At 63.9% G+C, this 21,500-nt stretch overlaps 2 protein-coding genes and 1 long non-coding RNA gene across 3 annotated transcripts in view; 1 reads left to right on the top strand and 2 right to left on the bottom strand.

Moving 5' to 3' along the window:
• Window positions 1–444: 444 nt before the first annotated feature.
• Window positions 445–11,455, top strand: WDR45 (WD repeat domain 45). The gene is given in 12 exon segments (XM_077172515.1): window positions 445–701; window positions 1,577–1,651; window positions 2,334–2,438; window positions 3,293–3,339; window positions 3,477–3,526; window positions 4,550–4,644; window positions 6,341–6,420; window positions 7,753–7,961; window positions 9,235–9,336; window positions 9,420–9,510; window positions 9,512–9,563; window positions 11,283–11,455. Coding segments are annotated over 12 exon segments (1,065 nt in total). The 5' UTR covers window positions 445–652; the 3' UTR covers window positions 11,393–11,455.
• LOC143692329 (uncharacterized) lies at window positions 11,454–18,381 on the bottom strand. The gene is made up of 4 exons (XR_013180226.1): window positions 18,144–18,381; window positions 16,233–16,386; window positions 12,767–12,895; window positions 11,454–11,785 (listed from the first exon to the last, which is right to left on the bottom strand). It is a non-coding gene; the product is annotated as an uncharacterized LOC143692329 (long non-coding RNA).
• Window positions 18,382–18,929: 548 nt separating this feature from the next.
• Window positions 18,930–21,500, bottom strand: part of HDAC6 (histone deacetylase 6) — a 38,573-nt gene continuing 36,002 nt past the window's right edge. The window contains exons 21-22 of the mRNA XM_077172444.1: window positions 20,099–20,253; window positions 18,930–19,111 (exon numbers count right to left, since the gene is read on the bottom strand). Of these exons, the coding sequence (XP_077028559.1) occupies window positions 20,148–20,253 (106 nt within the window). The 3' untranslated portion in view covers window positions 18,930–19,111; window positions 20,099–20,147. The remainder of the gene's footprint in view (window positions 19,112–20,098; window positions 20,254–21,500) is intronic.

Raw genomic sequence — 21,500 nt, 5'->3', positions numbered from 1 at the left:
GCCCCTAAAATCCCCCTGAACCCCCCCTGAAGGCCCCCAAAACCCCTGAAGCCCCCAAAACCCCCAGAACTCACCCAAAGCCTCCCCAAAACCCCCCTGAAGCCCCTGAGAACACCCATGAACCCCCTAAAACCCTCCTGAAGCCCCCTAGAACCCCACTGAATCCCCCATACCACCCCTGAAGCCCCCCTTTAACATTCAAGAACCCCCCAAAACCCTCCTAAAGCCCCCAAAATCCCCCTGAAGCCCCCAGGACCCCCCGATCCCCCCTTGCCGCCCCTAAAGCGCTTTGCCAGTTTCCAACATGGCGGCGGGCGGTTGCTATGGCAACGCGGCACGCCGCCGCCAATTTCCAACATGGCGCGTTGCCAGGCAACGGCCCCGCCCTCCCGTCTCCGCCAATCAGCGGGCGCGGCCGCCATGGGCGCAACCCAATAGGGCGGGGGCGCGTCTCACGTGACCGGAAGTCCGCTCTGGCCGGGGCTCTGAGGCGTCTCGATGGTCTGAGTGCCCCGCGGGAGCGGCCGCGGGGTTTGGGGGGAATTTTGGGGTTTTTGGGGTTTTGGGGGGGTCCCGGCGGGTTTTGGGGACCTCTCGCTACCCCCTTTCTGCTGTCCCCGAAGCGGCTCTGCCGCCGTCAGCGCGCCCCGCCATGGCGCAGGCCCGGGGGGTGAACAGCCTGCGCTTCAACCAGGACCAGAGTGAGTGGGGGGCGCGGGCCCCCTGAACCCCGAAACCCCTGAACCCCCGAGCACCCTGACCCCCGAACCCCCAAATCCCCGAACCCCGAAACCCCGGATCCCAAAACCCCCGGACCCGTGAACCCCTGATCTCCCAAACCCCTGTGCCCCCAAACCCCTGAACCCTCGAACCCCCGGACCCCGAAACCTCGAATCCCCAAATCCCCAGACCCCGGAACCTCCGGACCCTTGAACTCTTGAGCGCCCGAACCCCCGAACTCCTGAACCCTGAACTCCGAAACCCCCGGACCACCGAAACCCCAGACCCCTGAACACCCGAACACCCAAGCCCCCAAATTCCCGAAACCCCGAAACCCCGAACCCCCAGATCCTCGAACCCCAAAGCTCCTGAACCCCCCAAATCCCTGAACCCCCGGATCCCCCGAAGCCCTGAACCCCCTGAATCTCCGGACCTCTAAACCCCCAGAGCCCCTGAATCCCCTGAACCCCAAACCCCCGAACCCCCAAACCTGTCCCAGCGCCCCCTCAGGCCTTCAAACCCTTCCATAACCCCAAAACACCCCCAGCACCCCCAACCCCGAGTTCGCTCCGGGACCCCCAAATGACCCCCGGGACCCCCAAACCCCTCGGGACCCCCAAACCCCTCAGGTGCCCCCTGGGAACCACCAACACCGCTTGGGGACCCCCAAATCCTCCCAGGGCCTTCCCAAATACACCACAGAGACCCCCCCAGCCCCTCCCAGGGACCTCCAAACCCTCCCCGGGTGTCCCCAAATCCCCCCTGGGTGTCCCCAAATCCCCCCAGGTGTCCCCAAATCCCCCCTGGGTGTCCCCAAATCCCCCCCGGGTGTCCCCAACCCCCCCGTGTCCCCCAGGCTGTTTCTGTGTGGCCATGGACTCGGGGGTGCGGATCTTCAACGTGGAGCCCCTGATGGAGAAAGGACACCTGGGTGAGGGACACCTGGGACACCTGGGGACATTGGGGACACCTGGGGACGTTGGGGACACCTGGGTGACGGACACCTGGGGACATTGGGGACACCTGGGGGGACATGGGGACACCTGGGTGAGGGCCTGGGGACACCTGGGGACCTTGGGGACACCTGGGGACATTGGGGACACCTGGGTGAGGGACACCTGGGGACACCTGGGGACACCTGGGGGGCTTTGGCTGGGGGCATCTGGGGGGTCCCTGGGGAGTCCTGGGGGTTTTGGGGTCCCTGGGGGTCTCAGGGGGTTTTTGGGGGGGCTTTGTGGGCAGAGAAGGAGCCAGGGGAGAAATTTTGGGGCGTTTTGGGGTCCCCCAGGGCTGGGAGGGGGGTGTGGGGGTTTTTGGGGGGGTCCTTGAATTGAGGAGGGGCTTTGGGGTGTTGGGAGAGGGGCAGCTGGGGCTGTTTTGGGGTGCCCCAGGGGAGGGGTCGCTTTTGGTGGGGGATCCCTAAATTTGGGGCTGTCCCCGACATTTGGGGCTGGGAGGGTCCCTGGGGCTGGGGGTGCCCCTCAGTTTGGGGGGGTTGCTGGGGTTGGGGGTGTCCCTGCCCTCGGGGGTGTCCCCCCCGCTGTGGGGGTGTCCCCCCTGACTGTGGGGTGTCCCCCCTGACTGTGGGGTGCCCCCGGTGTTTTGGGGTGCAGATGCAGAGCAGGTGGGCAGCGTGGGGCTGGTGGAGATGCTGCACCGCTCCAACCTGCTGGCCATCGTGGGGGGGGGCAGCCACCCCAAGTTCCCCGACGCCTCAGGTGAGCCCCGAAACCGGGGGGGGTCCCCAAATTCACTGAGGGATCCCCAAAACCCGGGGGGTGCCCAAAACCGGGATCCTCCCCACACCCCCCGGAGGGGTCCCAGCATCCCAATGTGGGGGTGTCCCCATGTGGGGGTGTCCCTGACCCCAATACCGGGGTGTCCCAATGTGGGGGTGTCCCCAATGTGGGGGTGTCCCCATGTGGGGGTGTCCCTGTCCCCAGTGTGGGGGGTGTCCCAGTGTGGGGGTGTCCCAGTGTGGGGGTTGTCCCAGTGTGGGGGTGTCCCTGACCCCAGTGTGGGGGTGTCCCCATGTCTGTCTGTCTGTCCCCATGTCTGTCTGTCTGTCTGTCCCCGTGTCTGTCTGTCTGTCTGTGCAGTGCTGATTTGGGATGATGCCTGTGAGGGGAAGGACAAGCTGGTGCTGTCCCCATGTCTGTCTGTCTGTCCCCATGTCTGTCTGTCTGTCTCCATGTCTGTCTCTCCCCATGTCTGTCTGTGTGTCCCCATGTCTGTCTGTCCCCATGCCTGTCCATGTCCCCATGTCTGTCTGTCTGTCTGTCCCCATGCCTGTCCATGTCCCCATGTCTGTCTGTCTGTGTGTCCCATGTCTGTCTGTCCCCATGCCTGTCCATGTCCCCATGTCTGTCTGTCGTCTGTCTGTCCCCATGCCTGTCCATGTCCCCATGTCTGTCTGTCTGTCTGTCTCCATGTCTGTCTCTCCCCATGTCTGTCCATGTCCCCATGTCTGTCTGTCTGTCTGTCTGTCACAGTGCTGATTTGGGACGATGCCCGTGAGGGCAAGGACAAGCTGCTGCTGTCCCCATGTCTGTCTGTCTGTCTGTCTGTGCAGTGCTGATCTGGGACGATGCCCGTGAGGGCAAGGACAAGCTGGTGCTGTCCCCATGTCTGTCTGTCCCCATACCTGTCCATGTCCCCATGTCCCCATGTCTGTCTGTCTGTCTGTCCCCATGTCTGTCTGTCTGTGCAGTGCTGATCTGGATGATGCCCGTGAGGGCAAGGACAAGCTGGTGCTGGAGTTCAGCTTCCCCAAGCCCGTGTTGGCCGTGCGCATGCGGCACGACAGGTACTGGGGATACTGGGGAAACTGGGGATACTGGGGGGACTGGGGGGACTGGGGGGACTCGGAATACTGGGGGGACTGGGAATACTGGGGATACTGGGGATACTGGGGAAACTGGGGGACTGGGGATACTGGGGGGACTGGGGATACTGGGAATACTGGGGAAACTGGGAATACTGGGGGGACTGGGGATACTGGGGGGACTGGGGTAACTGGGGGGAATGGGACTGGGTCTGGGTCTGGGAATGGGGGGGGACTGGGGAAACGGGGGGACTTGGAATGGGGAAACTGAGAATGGAAACTGGGGGGACTGGGAACTGGGGGGACTGGGAATGGGAACTGGGGGGATTGGGAATGGGGACTGGGAATGGGGGAACTGGAGGGCCTGGTGAACTGGGGGGACCGGGAACTGGGAATGGGGAATGGGGACTGGGGACTGGGAACTGGGAACTGGGAGGACCGGGAGAGACGGGGCACTGGGGGGCACTGGGAGCACTGGGGTGGCACTGGGGTTGAACTGGGAGCACTGGTTGAACTGGTGTCCCTGTCCCAGGCTGGTGGTGGCCCTGCAGACCCCTCTGTACATGTTCTGTACTGGGAGCACTGGGGTGGCACTGGGGACACTGGGGGCACTGAGGTAGCACTGGGAGCACTGGGGTGGCACCGGGGTGGCACTGGGGTGGCACTGGTGTCCCCGTGTCCCTGTCCCAGGCTGGTGGTGGCCCTGCAGACCCCCCTGTACGTGTTTTGTACTGGGAGCACTGGGGTGGCACTGGGAGCACTGGGGTGGCACTGGGCAGCACTGGGGTCACTAGGGTGGCACTGGAGCACTGGGGTGGCACTGGGGTGGCACTGGGAGCACTGGGGTCACTAGGGTGGCACTGGGGTGGCACTGGGGTGGTACTGGGGTGGCACTGGGATGGCACTGGGATGGCACTGGGATGGCACTGGGGTGGCACTGGGGTGGCACTGGGATGGCACTGGGATGGCACTGGGGTGGCACTGGTGTCCCTGTCCCTGTCCCAGGCTGGTGGTGGCCCTGCAGAGCCGTCTCTACGTGTTCTCCTTCCCCCACCGGCCCACCAAGCTCTTTGAGTTCGACACCCGCGACAACCCCAAAGGTAGGGGCACCCCAAAAACCACGGGGGCACCCCAAAAACCACGGGGGCACCCTAAAATACACGGGGGACCCCAAAAACCCGGGGGGACCCCAAAAACCCGGGGGGACCCCAAAAACTATGGAGGGATCCCAGAAACCGCAAGGGGACCCCAAAAACTGCAATGGGACCCAAAAACTGCAGGAGAAACCACAAAAACTGTGGAGGGACCCCATAGACCACAGGGGGGCCCCAAAACCAGGGGAAGCCTGAACGGGGGGTGCCCGAAAACTGGGGGATCCCAAACTGGGGGATCTCAAACTGGGGGATCCCAAACTGGGGGATCCCAAACTGGGGGGGACCCCAAAATCTGCAGGGACAGGTATGGGGGTGGTAAGGACAGAGCCCCCCCTGTTCTTTGTACCTGGGGATGGTTTGGGAGGACCCCAAAACCGCACCAGGGGACACCCCAAAATTGGGGAATGGCCCCAAAACCCCGGAGAGACCCCACAACCTCGGGGGGTTTGGGTTTGGGGGGACTCTGGTGTTCAGGACAAACTTCCCCCCATTCCCTTTATTTGGGGCTGGGGGGACCCCAAAATCCCCACAGGGGGAGCCCCAAACTTCCCCCAGGGACTCCCCAAAGCTCAGGGAGGGATCCCAGTGAATGGGGGGAGCCTGGAACTCCGGGGGGACCCCAAAACCTGGGGGGGGACCCCAAAACCCGGAGGGGAAACCTGAAACTCTGGAGGACCCCAATATCCAGGGGGGGACCCCACTGTGCTGGGGGGGATTTTGGGGTCCCTGATGTCCTGGTGGGTTTTTGGGGTCCCCGGTTTACTGGGAGGGTTTTTGGGGTCCCTGATGTCCTGGTCGGTTTTTGGGGTCCCCGGTTTACTGGGAGGGTTTTTGGGGTCCCCAGTGTCTGGGAGGGTTTTGGGGTCCCCAGTGTCCAGAGATCTTTAGGGTCCCCAATGTCCTGGGGGGTTTGGGGATCAGGGACACCCCAATGTCTGGGGGAATTTTGGGGTCCCCACTGTCTGGGGGTTTTTGGGGTCCCTGCTGTTCTGGGGGGTTTTTGGGGTCCCCAATGTCCAGGGGGTGATTTTGGGGTCCCCACTGTCCAGCGGTTTTGGGGTCCCCAATGTCCTGTGGGGGGGAATTGGGGTCCCCGATTTCCTAGGGGGGTTTTAGGGTCCCCAGTGTCCTGGGGTTTTTGGGGTCCCCAATGTCCAGGGGGTGTTTTTGGGGTCCCCAATGTCCTGGGGGGGTTTTTGGGGTCCCACTGCCCGGGTGTTTTTGGGGTGTCCCCAAAGTCCAGGGGGTGTTTTTGGGGTTCCCCAATGTCCAGGGGTGATTTTGGGGTCCCCAGTGTCCTGGGGTGATTTTGGGGTCCCACTGCCCGGGTGTTTTTGGGGTCCCCAATGTCCTGGGGTGTTTTTGGGGTCCCCAGTGTCCAGGGGGTGATTTTGGGGTCCCACTGCCCGGGTGTTTTTGGTCTCCCCAATGTCCAGGGGGGTTTTTGGGGTCCCCAATGTCCAGGGGGGTTTTTGGGGTCCCACTGCCCGGGTGTTTTTGGGGTGTCCCCACTGCCCGGGTGTTTTTGGGGTCCCACTGCCCGGGTGTTTTTGGGGTCCCACTGCCCGGGTGTTTTTGGGGTCCCCAATGTCCAGGGGGTGTTTTGGGGTCCCACTGCCCGGGTGTTTTTGGGGTCCCTCAGGGATCGTGGATCTGTGTCCCAGCGTGGAGCGGGCCCTGCTCGTGTTCCCGGGACACAAATGCGGGAGCCTGCAGCTGGTGGTGAGCTGGGAACTGGGAGGGACTGGGAGGGACTGGGAGGGACTGGGAGGGGACTGGGGGAACTGGGAGGGACTGGGGGGACTGGGAGGGACTGGGAGGGACTGGAGGGACTGGGGAAACTGGGAGGACTGGGGAACTGGGAGGGACTGGGAGGGACTGGGAGAGACTGGAGGGAACTGGGAAATTGGGAAACTGGGAGGGACTGGGAGGGACTGGGAGGGACTGGGAAACTGGGAGGGACTGGGGGGGACTGGGGAAACTGGGAGGGACTGGGGGGGACTGGGGGGAACTGGGAGGGACTGGGAGCACTGGGGGAACTGGAGGGACTGGGGGACCTGGGGAAACTGGGGAGCCCTGGTGGGTCCCTCACCCCCATCCCCCCAGGACCTGGGCTGCACTAGGGGGGCACTGGGGGATACTGGGGGGCACTGGGGCCGTACTGGGGAGCACTGGGGCCGTACTGGGGAGCACTGGGGCCATACTGGGGAATACTGGGCCATACTGGGGAGCAGTGGGGCGGTACTGGTGTGCACTGGGGCCGTACTGGGGAGCACTGGGGCCATACTGGGGAGCTCTGGGGCAGTACTGGTGCGCACTGGGGCCGTACTGGGGAGCACTGGGGCTGTACTAGGGAGCTCTGGGGCAGTACTGGGGAGCACTGGGGGATACTGGTGCGCACTGGGGCCGTACTGGTGTGCACTGGGGCCGTACTGGGGAGCACTGGGGCTGTACCGGTGCGCACTGGGGCCGTACTGGTGCACACTGGGGGATACTGGGGAGCACTGGGGCCGTATTGGGGAGCACTGGGGCCATACTGGGGAGCACTGGGGGATACCGGTGCGCACTGGGGCCGTACTGGTGCGCACTGGGGCTGTACTGGTGCACACTGGGGCCATACTGGTGCGCACTGGGGCCGTACTGGTGCGCACTGGGGCTGTACTGGTGCGCACTGGGGCCGTACTGGTGCGCACTGGGGCCGTACTGGGGCCGTACTGGTGCGCACTGGGGCCGTACTGGTGCACACTGGGGCCATACTGGTGCGCACTGGGGCCGTACTGGCGCGCACTGGGGCTGTACTGGGGAGCACTGGGGCCGTATTGGTCCGCACTGGGGCCGTACTGGTGCACACTGGGGCCGTACTGGTGCGCACTGGGGCCGTACTGGCGCACACTGGGGCCGTACTGGTGCGCACTGGGGCCGTACTGGTGCGCACTGGGGCCGTACTGGTGCGCACTGGGGCCGTACTGGTGCGCACTGGGGCCGTACTGGTGCGCACTGGGGCCGTACTGGTGCGCACTGGCCCCACCCCGGTGTCCCCTCCCTCGTGCGCAGGACCTGGGCTCGGCCAAGCCGGGCACGTCCTCGGCGCCGGTGACGATCAACGCGCACCAGAGCGAGGTTGGCTGCGCTGCCCTGAGCCCCCCGGGCAGCCTGGTGGCCTCGGCCTCGCGCCGGGGGACCCTGATCCGCCTCTTCTGCACCCAGAGCCGCGCCCGCCTGCTGGAGCTGCGCCGCGGCACCGACCCCGCCACGCTCTACTGGTGCCACTGGGGGCGCTGGGAGGGACTGGGAGAACTGGGGACAATGGGGCTGGGGATGGCACCGACCCCGCCACGCTCTACTGGTGCCACTGGGAGCGCTGGGAGGGACTGGGCACAATGGGGGCACTGGGCAGGGCTGGAGCTGCGCCGCGGCACCGACCCCGCCACGCTCTACTGGTGCCACTGGGGGCGCTGGGGGCACTGGGAGAACTGGGGAAACTGGGAGGGACTGGGGACAATGGGGCTGGCACCGACCCTGCCACGCTCTACTGGTGCCACTGGGGGCACTGGGAGGGACTGGGAGAACTGGGGAAACTGGGGCTGGGGATGGCACCGACCCCGCCACGCTCTACTGGTGCCACTGGGGGGGACTGGGGACAATGGGGCTGGCACCGACCCCGCCACGCTCTACTGGTGCCACTGGGGGGGACTGGGGACAGTGGGGCTGGGACTGGGCAGGGCTGGCACCGACCCCGCCACGCTCTACTGGTGGGACTGGGACGGACTGGGAGGGACTGGGGACAATGGGGGCAGTGGGCAGGGCTGGGAGCGACCCCGCCATGCTCTCCTGGTGCCACTGGGGGCGCTGGGAGGGACTGGGGACAGTGGGGGCACTGGGGCTGGGGCTGGCACTGCCACACTCTACTGGTGGGACTGGGATGGACTGGGGGGACTGGGGGGGCTGGCACGAGCCTGCCACGCTCTCCTGGTGCCACTGGGAGCACTGGGAGGGACTGGGAGCACTGGGGACACTGGGAGGGGCTGGAGCTGGGACCAACCTTTCCAGGCTCTCCTGGTGCCACTGGGGCTCTGGGAAGCTCAGGTGTGTCCCAGGCTGCAGACCCTGCCCCTCTGTACTGGTGGCACTGGGAGGGACTGGAGGTGGATCTGGGGGGCCCCAGCCAGGTTTTGGGGTGTCCTCCCAGTCCTGCTGGGGTTTTGGGGTGCCTCCCGATCCTGATGGGATTTTGTGGATTGTTTTGGGGTGTCTCCCTAATCCTGACGGGGTTTTAGGGGGGTTTTGGGGAGTCCCCGCATCCCTGCTGGGGTTTTGGGGTGCCTCCCGATCCTGATGGGATTTTGTGGATTGTTTTGGGGTGTCTCCCTAATCCTGACGGGGTTTTAGGGGGTTTTGGGGAGTCCCCGCATCCCTGCTGGGGTTTTGGATGTGCCCCCAATCCTGACGGGATTTTGGGGTGCCCCTGATCCCTGATGGGGTTTTAGGGGGGTTTTGGGCTGCCCCCCATCCCTGACTGAGTTTCGGGGTCCCCAGCCTGGCCTTCAGCCCCGACTGCTCGTTCCTGTGCGCGGCCAGTGACAAAGGCACCGGGCACGTCTTCGCCCTGCGGGACACGCGGCTCAACCGGCGCTCGGCGTGAGTGGGGGGACAGGGGGGTCCCCGAACCCCCTGCGCCCCCCGAGCCCCCCTGAGCCCTGTCCCGTGCCCTCCCTGGCCAGGCTGGCGCGGGTGGGCAAGGTGGGCCCGGTGCTGGGCCCCTACGTGGAGTCCCAGTGGTCCCTGGCGAGTTTCACCATCCCGGCCGAGGCCCCCGGCAGTGTGCGCCTTCGGCAGGGCCGGCCGCAGCCCCAGCTCTGTCATTGGTGAGTGCCCAGAGCGTCCCAAAGAACACCCCTGAACAGCCCAGAAACTGCCCCAGAAACAGCCCAGAAACTGCCCAAAAACAGCCCCAGAAACTGCCCAGAAACAGCCCAAAACCATCCCAAAAACAGCCCCAGCTCCGTCATCAGTGAGTGCCCAGAGCATCCCAAAACCAGCCCTGAACAGCTCAGAAACAGCCCAAAAACAGCCCAGAAACACCCCAAAACAGCCCCAGCTCTGTAATCGGTGAGTGCCCAGAGCATCCCAAAGAACACCCCTAAACAGCCCAGAAACAGCCCCAGAAACAGCCCAGAGACAACCCAGAAACTGCCAGAAACAGCCCCAGAAACAGCCCAAAACCACCCCAAAAAACAGCCCCAGAAACAGCCCCAAAAACACCCCAGAAACTGCCCAAAACCAGCCCAAAACAGCCCCAGCTCCGTCATCGGTGAGTGCCCAGAGCGTCCCAAAAACAGCCCTGAACTGCCCAGAACACCCCAGAAACTGCCAGAAAGAGCCCAGAAACACCCCAAAAACAGCCCAAAACCAGCCCAAAAACAGCCCCAGCTCCGTCATCGGTGAGTGCCCAGAGTGTCCCAAAAAACACCCCTGAACTGCCAGAAACTGCCCCAGAAACACCCCAAAAACACTGAGGGACCCCAAATAACACTGAAACAGCCCAGAATAACCCAAAACCAACTCCAAATACCCTGAGGGACCCCTAAATAACCCAAACCACCCTAAATAACCCTGAGGGACCCCAAAACAGCCCCGGTGGAATCCCAGACCCCTTGGGAGAGGGGGGCAGCCTCAACTCTGTCATTGGGGAATTGCCCCCAAAACATCACCTGGGACCCCAAACCCCCCTGGCTCTCCCAGGACCCCCCAGGCATCACCAAAACCCTCTGGGACCCCCCGGGACCCCCTCCCCACACCCCTAAACCCCCCCGGGACCCCCCCCCCCCCCACACCCCTAAACCCCCCCAGGGCCTCTCCCTGTGCCCCTAAACCCCCTCAGGGTCTCCCTAAACCCCTGCAGGGCCCCTCCCGGCACCCCAAAATCCCCCCAGGGCTCCCCCAGGGACCCCCTAAATCCCCCTAAACCCCCCCAGGGCCTCTTCCTGTGCCCCTAAACCCCCTCAGGGGCCCCTAAACCCCCCATGGCCCCTTCCCTGAACCCCTAAATCCCCCTAAACTCCCCAGGGACCCCCTAAATCCCCCTAAACCCCTCCAGGGCCCCTCCCTGTGCCCCTAAATCCCCCCCCCAGGGCTCCCCAAACCCCCCAGGGTCTCCCTATGCCCCCCAGGGCCCCTCCCTGCACCCCCTAAATCCCCCTAAACTCCCCCATAACCCCTCCAGGGCCCCTCCCTGCGCCCCTAAACCCCCTCAGGGTCCCCCTAAACCCACCCGGGGCCCCTCCCTTTGGCCCTAAACCCCTGCAGGGCCCCTCCCTGCACCCCAAAATCCCCTAAACTCCCCCAGGGACCCCCTAAATCCCCCTAAACCCCTCCAGGGCCCCTTCCTGTGCCCCTAAAACCCCCCCAGGGCTCCCCAAATCCCACCCAGGGCTCCCCAAACCCCACCTAGGGCCCCTCCCCATACCCCTAAAGCCCCCTGGGGACCCCCTAAAACCCCTGGGCCCCCTCCCTTTGGCCCCAACCCCCCCCAGGGCCCTCCCCGCACCCCAAATCCCCTGCCCTGACTCCCCCGTGCCCCCCAGCCGTGTGTGTGGACGGCACCTTCCACAAGTACGTGTTCAGCCCCGACGGCAACTGCAACCGCGAGGCCTTCGACGTCTTCCTGGACATCTGCGACGACGACGACTTCTGACCCCCCCTCCCCGGACCCCCCCAGACCCGGGGCACCCCCAAAACCCCCTCTCAGCCCCCCGAACCTGGCCCGTCTCTTTATTGGTGTCTCGGCGTAACAAAGGGGATTTATAAAACCTCCAAAAGGGGGGGGGGGGATACAAAACCGGGGTCCCCCCGCGTGCCCCGGGCCCCCCCCGCGGCTTGGGGGGGGTGTCCCCCCCCGCCCCTCCCCCCGGCCCCGGGCCCGGGCCAGCCTTTGGCCCAGGGGGGGTTTGGGGGTGCTGGTGATGGGGGGGGCATGGCACGGGTGTAGCCCTTTAAGAGAGGGGGGGTGGAGGGCTCAGAGGGAGGAGGAGGGGGGGTCAGTGCCGAACTTGAGGCGGTAGATGAAGGTCTTGGTGGGGAGCAGCACCTGGGGGACAGAGGGGTCAGACACGGGACCCCCCCGCGCTCCCCTGTGCTTCTTTCCAACCTTATCCGCCCCCCCCGCATTCACCAATGGTGCAGTCCGGGGTGCGACTGCCCCCCCCTTCCCCCGTACCGCGATGGTTCGTCCCAATCCTCCCCTGCCCAATGGTTCATCCCAACTTCAACCCAGCGTCCCCCTTCCCCATCGCCACAATGGTTCATCCCAACCCTGCTCCCCCCACCCCATCCCGCAGTGGTTCAGCCCAGCCCCACCCCCGCAGTTTAATGGTTCCCCCCCCCCATTCCGATGGTTCATTCCCATGTCCCCCCCCGCCCCATTCCCGATGGTTCATTCCCATCTCCCCCCACCATTCCCATGTCCCCCCCCCCCATTCCCGATGGTTCATTCCCATCTCCCCCCCCATTCCCGTGTCCCCCCCCCCCCCCCATTCCCGATGGTTCATTCCGAAGCCCCCCAGACCCCCAAACTCATGGGGGCTCAGGGACCCCTCAGAGCCCCCCGGGATCCCCCAGCCCTGCGGGTGGGTGACAGAGACCCCCCCCCCAAAAACCCCCCCGAGCCCTCAGACCCACGGGACCCCCGTGCCCCCCTGTGCCCCCCCCGTGCCCCCCAAAAACCCCCACAGCCCCTGAGTGACAGAGCCCCCCCAAAAAACCCCGGACCCCCCCAGACCCCATTTGCCCCCCGTGCCCACCGGGTGGGTGCCGTAGCCCCCGCAGGGGTAGCACCAGGGCCCCCTCATGCCCTGTGACACCCCCAGGCCCATTTTTGCCCCGTTTTTCCCCATTTTTTCCCATTTTCCCCCGTTTTCCCCCGTTTTTGCCCCATACCCACCGGGTGGTGACGTAGCCCCCGCAGGGGTAGCACCAGGCCCCCCCATGCCCCCAGACCATTTTTCCCCCATTTTTTCCCATTTTTCCCCCGTTTTCCCCCATTTTCCCCTCGTTTTTGCCCCAGACCCACCGGGTGGGTGACGTAGCCCCCGCAGGGGTAGCACCAGGCCCCCAGGTCGCGCAGGCTCAGCACCAGCGGGTGCCCCTGGGCCCCCCCGTGGGTCAGCATGTGCCCCCCCACATAGCGCCCGCACAGCACCTGGGACACGGGGCAGGGGGGGTTAGGGGTGGGGGGGTATGGGGACTTGGGGGGATTGGGGGTGTGAGGGGATTTGGGGGTGTGAGAGGATTTAGGGGTGTGGAGGGGTTTGGGGCTGTGAGGGGATTTAGGGGGGGGCAGGGAAGATTTGGGGTGCGGGGGGGGATTTGGGTGCAGGGGGGAGTTTAAGGGTGTGAGGGGATTTGGGGCTGTGGGGGATTTGGGGATTTGGGGGTGTGAAGGGATTTGGGGGTGTGGGAAGGTTTGGGGTGCAGGGGGGAGTTTAGGGGTGTGAGGGGATTTAGGGGTGTGAGAGGATTTAGGGGTGTGGGGGGGATTTAGGGATTTGGGGAGACATTTAGGGGTGTGAGGGGATTTGGGGATTTGGGGGATTTGGGGTGTGGGGGGGATTTAGGGACCTGGGGGGATTTGGGGATTTGGGGGTGTGAGAGGATTTGGGGGTGTGGGGAAGGTTTGGGGTGCAGGGGGGATTTAGGGGTGTGAGGAGATTTAGGGGTGTGAGAGGATTTAGGGGTGTGAGGGGATTTAGGGGTGTGTGGGGATTTGGGGGTGCAGGGAAGGTTTGGGGTGTGGGGGGGTTTAGGGGTGTGAGGGATTTGGAGATGTGAGGGGATTTAGGGATTTGTGGAGAGATTTGGGGGTGTGAGGGGATTTAGGGGTGTGGGGAGGGATTTAGGGATTTGGGGAGAGATTTGGGGTGCGGGAGGGAGTTTAGGGGTGTGAGGGGATTCAGGGGTGTGAGGGGCTTTGGGGGTGTGGGGGGATTTGGGGGTGCAGGGAAGTTTTGGGGTGCAGGGGGGTGTTAGGAGATTTAGGGATTTGGGGAGAGATTTAGGGGGTGTGAGGGGATTTAGGGTGTGAAGGGATTTGGGGGTGCAGGAAGGTTTGGGGTGCAGGGGGGGGTTTAGGGGACTTGGGGGGATTTGGGGGTTTGGGGAGGGATTTGGGGGTGTGAGGGGATTTAGGGATTTGGGGAGAGATTTGGGGGTGCAGGAAGGTTTGGGGTGCAGGGGACAGTAGTGGGATGCAGAGGGAGATTTGGGGCTGTGGGTGAATTTGGGGATTGGGGGGTGATTTAGGGGTGTGGGGGGATTTGGGGGTGCAGGGAAGGTTTGGGGTGCAGGGGGGAGTTTAGGGGTGTGAGGGGATTTGGGGGTGTGGGGGGATTTAGGGATTTGGGGAGAGATTTGGGGGTGTGAGGGGATTTAGGGGTGCAGGGAGGTTTGGGGTGCAGGGAAGGTTTAGGGGTGTGGGGGATTTAGGGTGTGGTGGGATTTGAGGATTTGGGGGAGTTTAGGGGGGCAGGGAAGGTTTGGGGTGCAGGGGGGAGTTTAGGGGTGTGAGGGGATTTGGGGATTTGGGGAGGGATTTGGGGGTGCAGGGAAGGTCTGGGGTGCAGGGGGGGGTTTGGGGTGCAGGGGGGAGTTTAAGGGTGTGAGAGGATTTAGGGGTGAGAGGGGATTTAGGGGTGTGAAGGGATTTGGGGGTGCAGGGAAGGTTTGGGGTGTGGGGGGGTTTAGGGGTGTGAGGGATTTGGAGATGTGAGGGGATTTAGGGATTTGTGGAGAGATTTGGGGGGTGTGAGGGGATTTTAGGGGTGTGGGGAGGGATTTAGGGATTTGGGGAGAGATTTGGGGTGCGGGAGGGAGTTTAGGGGTGTGAGGGGATTTAGGGGTGCAGGGAAGGTTTGGGTGCAGGGGGAGTTTAGGGGTGTGAGGGGATTTGGGGGTGTGTGGGGATTTAGGGATTTGGGAGAGATTTGGGGGTGTGGAGGGATTTGGGGATTTGGGGATGATTTAGGGGATTTGGGGGTGTGAGGGGATTTAGGGACTTGGGGGGATTTGGGGGGATTTGGGGGAATTTGGGAGTGTGAGGGATTTGGGGGTGCAGGGAAGGTTTGGGGTGCAGGGAAGTTTAGGGTGTGGTGGATTTGGGGATTTGGGGGGATTTAAGGGTGCAGGGAAGGTTTGGGGTGCAAGGGGGAGTTTAGGGGTGTGAGGAGATTTAGGGGTGTGTGAGAGGATTTAGGGGTGTGGGGGGATTTAGGGATTTGGGGAGACATTTAGGGGTGTGAGGGGATTTAGGGATGTGGGGGATTTGGGGACTTGAGGGGATTTAGGGGTGTGGGGAGAGATTTAGGGGTGTGAGGGGATTTAGGGACTTGGGGGTGTGAGGGGATTTAGGGATTTGGGAGAGATTTAGGGGTGTGGGGAGATTTGGAGTGTGAGGGGATTTAGGGGTGTGAGGGGATTGAGGGGTGCAGGGAAGGTTTGGGGTGCAGGGACAGTAGTGGGATGCAGAGGGAGATTTGGGGGTGTGGGTGAATTGGGGATTTGGGGGTGATTTAGGGGTGCAGAGGGATTTGGGGGTTCAGGGCACAGTTCTGGCGTCTGGAGTGTTTTGGGGTATGGGGAGAGTTGTGGGGTGCAGGGGGGGTTTGGGATTTGTGGAAGATTTAAGGATGTGAGGGGATTTAGGGGAGTGGGGAATTTGGGGATTTGGGGGTGATTTAGGGGTGTGGGGGGAGATTTAGGGGTGGGGGGGTTTAGGTGTGCAGGGGGGGTTTGGGGGCAATTTAGGGTTTTGGGGGGATTTCAGGGTTCAGGGCACAGTTCTGGGGTCCAGGAGGGGGTTTGGGGTACAGGGACAGTTGTGGGGTGCAGGAAGTTGGTTTTGGGGTGCAGAGGGATTCAGGGGTGCAGGGGGTGTTTTTGGGGGTGCAGGGGGTGTTTCTGGGCAGGAGGGGTTTGCAGTGCAGGGCTGTTTCTAGGGGTGTTCTGGGGCAGTTTTTGGGTTCAGGGGCAATTTTTGGGTCCCAGGGGCAGTTTCTGGGTCCTGGGGCAGCTTTTGGGGTTCAGGTGCAGTTTTGGGGTTTCAGGGGCCGTTTTTGGGCAGTTTCTGGGTTTCAGGGGCGTTTTTGGGGCAGTTTTGGGGTCCCGGGGGTGTCATTGTCCTGACCTGGTGGCAGCTCAGGCACAGCCAGTTCTGGGGTTCAGGGCTGGTTTGGGGCTCAGGGGTGTTTTGGGGCGGTTTTTGGGCTCTCTCACCTGGTGGCAGCTCAGGCACAGCCAGTTCTGGGGTTCAGGGCTGGTTTGGGGTTCAGGGGTGTTTTTGGGGCGGTTTTTGGGCTCTCTCACCTGGTGGCAGCTCAGGCACAGCCAGTTCTGGGGTTCAGGCTGGTTTTGGGGTTCAGGGGGTGTTTTTGGGCGGTTTTTGGGCTCTCTCACCTGGTGGCAGCTCAGGCACAGCCAGTTCTGGGGTTCAGGGCTGGTTTTGGGTTCAGGGGTGTTTTTGGGCGGTTTTTGGGCTCTCTCACCTGGTGGCAGCTCAGGCACAGCCAATTCTCGCGGCGGCTCCGCAGACCCCGCACGGGGGGGCAGGAGCGTCCCCAGGGCCCCCCCCGCGGGGGGCGGGGCCACGGCGCCCAGGTGGGGGCAGCCCCGGAGCGGCGTCACCGCGAACAGCGCCCCCTGCGGGCCGCGACACCGAGGGGTCACAGCGGGTCCCGAAACGCCAAATCAGCCCAAATCCACCCCCAACCCCAAATCCAGACACAAATCCAGCCCAAATCCAGACCAAACCCCAACCCCCAAATCCAGCCAAATCCAGACCCAAACCCCAACCCCCAAATCCAGCCCTAAATCCACCCCAAATCCACCCCGAAAGCCAGACCCAAATCCAGACCCAACCCCAAATCCAGCCCCAAATCCAGACACAAATCCTCATCCCAACCCCCAAATCCACCCCAAAATCACCCCCAACCCCAAATCCACCCCCAAATCCAGACCCAAACCCCCCCCAAATCCACCCCCAAATCTGCCCCGAACCCCAACCCCCAAATCCAGACCCAAATCCAGACCCAAAACCGCCCCAAATTCTCATCCCCAACCCCCAAATCCAGACCCAAACCACCCCCTCAAATCCCCCCTCAAATCCAGCCCCAAATTCTCATCCCCAACCCCAAATCCAGACCCAAAACTGCCCCCAAAACCCAACCCCAAATCCAGCCCCAAATCAGACCCAAACCCCCCCCAAATCCACCCCCAAATCTGCCCCCGAACCCCAACCCCCAAATCCAGCCCCAAATCCAGCCCCAAATCCCCCTCAAATCCACTCCCAAACCCACCCCTCAATCCATCCCCAAATCCTCATCCCCAAATCCTCATCCCCAAATCCTCATCCCCAAATCCAGCCCCAAATCCTCATCCCCAACCCCCAAATCCAGCCCCAAATCCGCCCCCAAACCACCCCCTCAAATCCAGCCCCAAATTCTCAGCCCCAAACCCAAATCCTCCCCAAATGCAGCCCCAAACCCAGCCCTAAACCCTTATCTTCAAACACAAATCCCCAAACCCAAATACTCCCCAAATCCAGCCCAAATCCTCAGCCCCAAACCCAAATCCTCAGCCCCCAAATCCAATCCTAAATCCTCCCCCAAATCCTCATCCCCAAACCCAACCCCAAATCCACCTAATCCAAACCCAAACCCCCTGCACAAACCTCCCCCAAACCCCTTCCTGAGCCCCCTCCCCAAAATACCCCTCAAAACTCCCCAAATTCGCCCCAAACCTCGATCCCCCTCGAACCCCTCCCTACAAACCCCCCCAAACCCCGCCAGACCCCTCCCCAAATCCCAACCCCCCCCGACCCCCCAGCCTTCTCCCAGACCCCTCCCCAAATCCCAGCCCCCCAAACCCCAAACCCCAGACGCTCCCCAAACCCCAAACCCACCCAGCCCCTCCCCAAACCTGCAGCCCCCTCCCCAAACCCCCAAACCCCCAAACCCCCAAACCCTAAACCTCAATCCCCACCAACCCCCTCCCCAAACCCCCCCAAATCTCTCCTCAAACCCCAAATTCCCCCAAACCCCAAAACCCCTCCCCAAACCCCCCCAGACCCCTGCCCCAAACCTCCAGACCCCTCCCCAAACTTCTCCCCCAACTCCCCAACCCCAACCCCCAAACACCCCCAGACCCCGCCCCAAACCCCCCAACCCCCTCCCAATCCCCCCAAATCCCTCCCCAGACCCCGCCCCAAACCCCCAAACCCCTCAGGCCCCTCCCCAACCCCCCAGGCCCCGCCCCAACCCCCCAGGCCCCGCCTCAACCCTTCCAAACCCCTCCCCCAGACCATCCCCAAACCCCTCCCCATCTCCTCCAGCCCCTCCCCCACCTCCTCCAGCCCTCCCCCACCCTCAGCCCCTCCCCCACTCCAGCCCCTCCCCCACCTCCTCCAGCTCCTCCTCCTCCTCCCAGCAGGGCGCGGCCGCGGCCTCTGCGATGGGGGCGGGGTCTGGCGGAGACTCCGCCCCAGCCCCGCCTTGGCCCCCGCCCCCGGGGCCGTCCTCGATCTGCAGCGCCCCCAAGCGGCGAATGGCGGCGTCCAGGGGGGGCGAGCCCGTGACGTCATGGGCGGCCGCGGTGACGTCATCGCCGCCCTCCCCCCTCCTTGGGAACCTCCGGGGGGGCTCAGCTGGGGGGGGGAGGGTCGGTTGGGGGATTTGGGGGGTCCCGAAGGGTCCCGGTGGGGTTCTGGGGGAGGGGGCTCAGGGCAGCGTTGGGGGGCTCGGGGGAGGGTTTGGGGGTCCCGGGGGGTCCCGGGCAGGGTTTGGGGTTCCAGGGTCATTATGGGGAGGGGTCTCACTGTGGGGCAGGGTTTGGGGTATTTAGGGAGGGGTTTGGGGTATTTGGGGAGGGGTCTCCCCACGGGGCAGGGTTTGGGGTATTTGGGGAGGGGTTTGGGGTATTTGGGGAGGGGTCTCCCGCGGGGCAGTGGTTTGGGGGTCCCGGGGCAGGGTTTGGGGTATTTGGGGAGGGGTCTCCCCATGGGGCGGAGTTTGGGGGGTCTCAGGTAATTGTGGGGAGGGGTCTCACCACTGGGCAGTGTTTGGGGGTCCCAGGGCAGGGTTTGGGGGTCCCAGGTTATTTGGGGAGGGGTCTCCCCACGGGGCGGGGTTTGGGGTATTTGGGCGGGGTTTGGGTGTTTGGGGCGGGGTTTGGGGTATTTGGGGCGGGGTCTCACCGCGGGGCAGGCGCAGGCAGCTCCAGCTGCCCCTCTGCGCTCGCAGGGTCCGGCCCAGGGCCCTCAGAGCCGAGGGCTGGGGGGTCCCGGGGGGGGCAGCGTGGGGGGGTCCCCGAGCAGGACCCCCAGGCACTGCCCCACCCCCTCCGCTGTCACCGCCAGGTTGTACCCGCCCTGAGAGACCCCCAGAGACCCCCAAGGTTAGAGTAGAGACCCCCAGAGACCCCCAGGTCAGAGACCCCAGAGAGCCCAGTTAGAGACCCCTGGGACAGAGACCCCCAGTCAGAGACCCTTGGGGTGAGACCCCCAGTTAGAGACCCCCAGAGACCCCTGGGACAGAGACCCCGGGACAGAGACCCCCCAGGTCAGAGACCCCCAGGACAGAGACCCTTGGGGTGAGACCCCCAGAGACCCCTGGGGTGAGACCCCCGGACAGAGACCCTCACTCAGAGACCCCCCATAGTCAGAGACCCCTAGTTAGAGACCCCAGAGACCCCCAGGTCAGAGACCCCAGTCAGAGACCCCTGGGTGAGAGACCCCGGGCAGAGACCCCCAGGGTGAGAGATCCTCACTCAGAGACCCCCCAGAGACCCGGGGGTGAGAGACCCCAGGACAGAGACCCCCAGTCAGAGACCCTTGGGGTGAGAGACCCTCACTCAGAGACCCCCCAGAGTCAGAGACCCCTGGTTAGAGACCCCCAGGTGAAAGACCCTCAGACAGAGACCCCAGAGACAGAGATCCCCAGTCAGAGACGCCCAGAGACCCCCAGTCAGAGACCCCCGGGGTGAAACCCCCAGGTTAGAGACCCCAGGTCAGAGACCCTGGCTGAGACCCTCCCAGGTCAGAGACCCCCAGAGACCCCCACAGGTCAGAGACCCCCGGGCACAGACCCCCAGACACAGAGATCCCCAGACACAGAGACCCCTGGTTAGAGACCCGCAGAGACCCCCGGGGTGAGAGACCCCCACCCCCCCAGTGCCCCCCCCACCCCAGGACCCCCATCCCCCCAAGCAGGGCCCCCAGTGCCCCCTCCTCCCCCAAAGGGACCCCCAGACCAACCCCCCCCCCCCCCACCAAACCCTGCCCCAGCCCCTCAGGGGCGTCCCCTCCCTGGACCCCCCGGGACCCCCAGATCCCAAAAGAGCCCCCCGGCCCCCTCACCTCGAGCAGCAGCACCAGGCGCCCCCCGCCAGCCCCCCCAGCATGTGGGTCATGAGGCCGAAGGTCTGGGGGGACACCAGGCACCCCCCCAGGGGGTCCCCCCGGCCCGCGTCGAACCCGGCCGAGACCAGAACCAGCTCCGGCCCAAACTGGGGGGGCACAGAGTCAGGGGGGGCCCAACAGCCCCAAACGGGGGGCACAGACACCCCCAGAGGGGAACTGGACCCCCAAAGTGTCACAACCTCCCCACGGGACCCCAACAGCCCAAACGGGGGCACGGACACCCCCAGAGGGAACCGGGACCCCCAAAGTGTCACAACCTCCCCACAGGCTCCCAACAGCCCCAAACGGGGGGCACGGACACCCCCAGAGGGGAAATGGGACCCCCAAAGGGAGCAGGGACCCCCCCAAAGGGAGCCGGGACCCCCCCAAAGGGAACATGGACACCCCAAAGGGAGCAGGGACCCCCAAAGGGAGCAGGGACCCCCAAAGGGAGCTGGGACCCCCAAAGGGAGCCGGGACCCCCAAAGGGAGCAGGGACCCCCCAAAGGGAGCCAGGACCCCCCCATGGGACCCCAACCCCAAAATGAACCCAAGAGCCCCAAAAAGGGTCCCCCCCACCCTTAAACCACAGCCAGACCCCCCAAAGGAACCCTGAGCCCCCCCAAACAACCTGAGCCCCCCCCAGACCCCCCCCAAAGGAACCCTGAGCCCCCCAAACAACCCTGAACCCCCCAGCCCCCCCGAACCCCACTCCTGTGCCCCCATTCTGACCTGGCACGCCATGGGCAGCACCAGCCCCCAAACCCCAAACAACCCCAAACCCCAAACAACCCAAACCCCAAACAACCCAAACCCCAAACAACCCAAACCCCAAATAACCCAAACCCCAAACAACCCCAAACCCAAATAACCCAAACCCCAAACCCCAAATAACCCCAAACCTGGCACGCCACGGGCAGCACCAGCCCCCAAACCCCAAACCAGCCCCAAACCCCAAACCCCACCCTGAAACACCACGCCCAAAGCCCAAAGCCCAAATCAGCCCCAAAGCCCTCCAAACCCCAAACCCCAAACCCTGTTCTGACCTGGCATGCCACAGGCAGCACCAGTCCCAAACCCCAAACCCAAATAACCCCAAATAACCCAAATAACCCCAAATAAAACCCCAAATAACCCCCAATAACCCCAAATAAAACTCCCAATAACCCCAAACCTGTTCCCACCTCGCACGCCATGGGCAGCAGCAGCCCCCAAACCCCAAACAACCCCAAATAACCCCAAATAAAATCCCAAATAACCCCAAATAACCCAAATAACCCCCAATAACCCCAAATAAAACCCCAAATAACCCCAAACCCCATTCCCACCTCGCACGCCACGGGCAGCAGCAGCCCCCAGA

The sequence above is a fragment of the Agelaius phoeniceus genome, chromosome 38 (assembly GCF_051311805.1).
Source record: "Agelaius phoeniceus isolate bAgePho1 chromosome 38, bAgePho1.hap1, whole genome shotgun sequence".
NCBI classification, from domain to species: domain Eukaryota; kingdom Metazoa; phylum Chordata; class Aves; order Passeriformes; family Icteridae; genus Agelaius; species Agelaius phoeniceus.
This window is presented reverse-complemented; position numbering and strand designations above follow the sequence as displayed.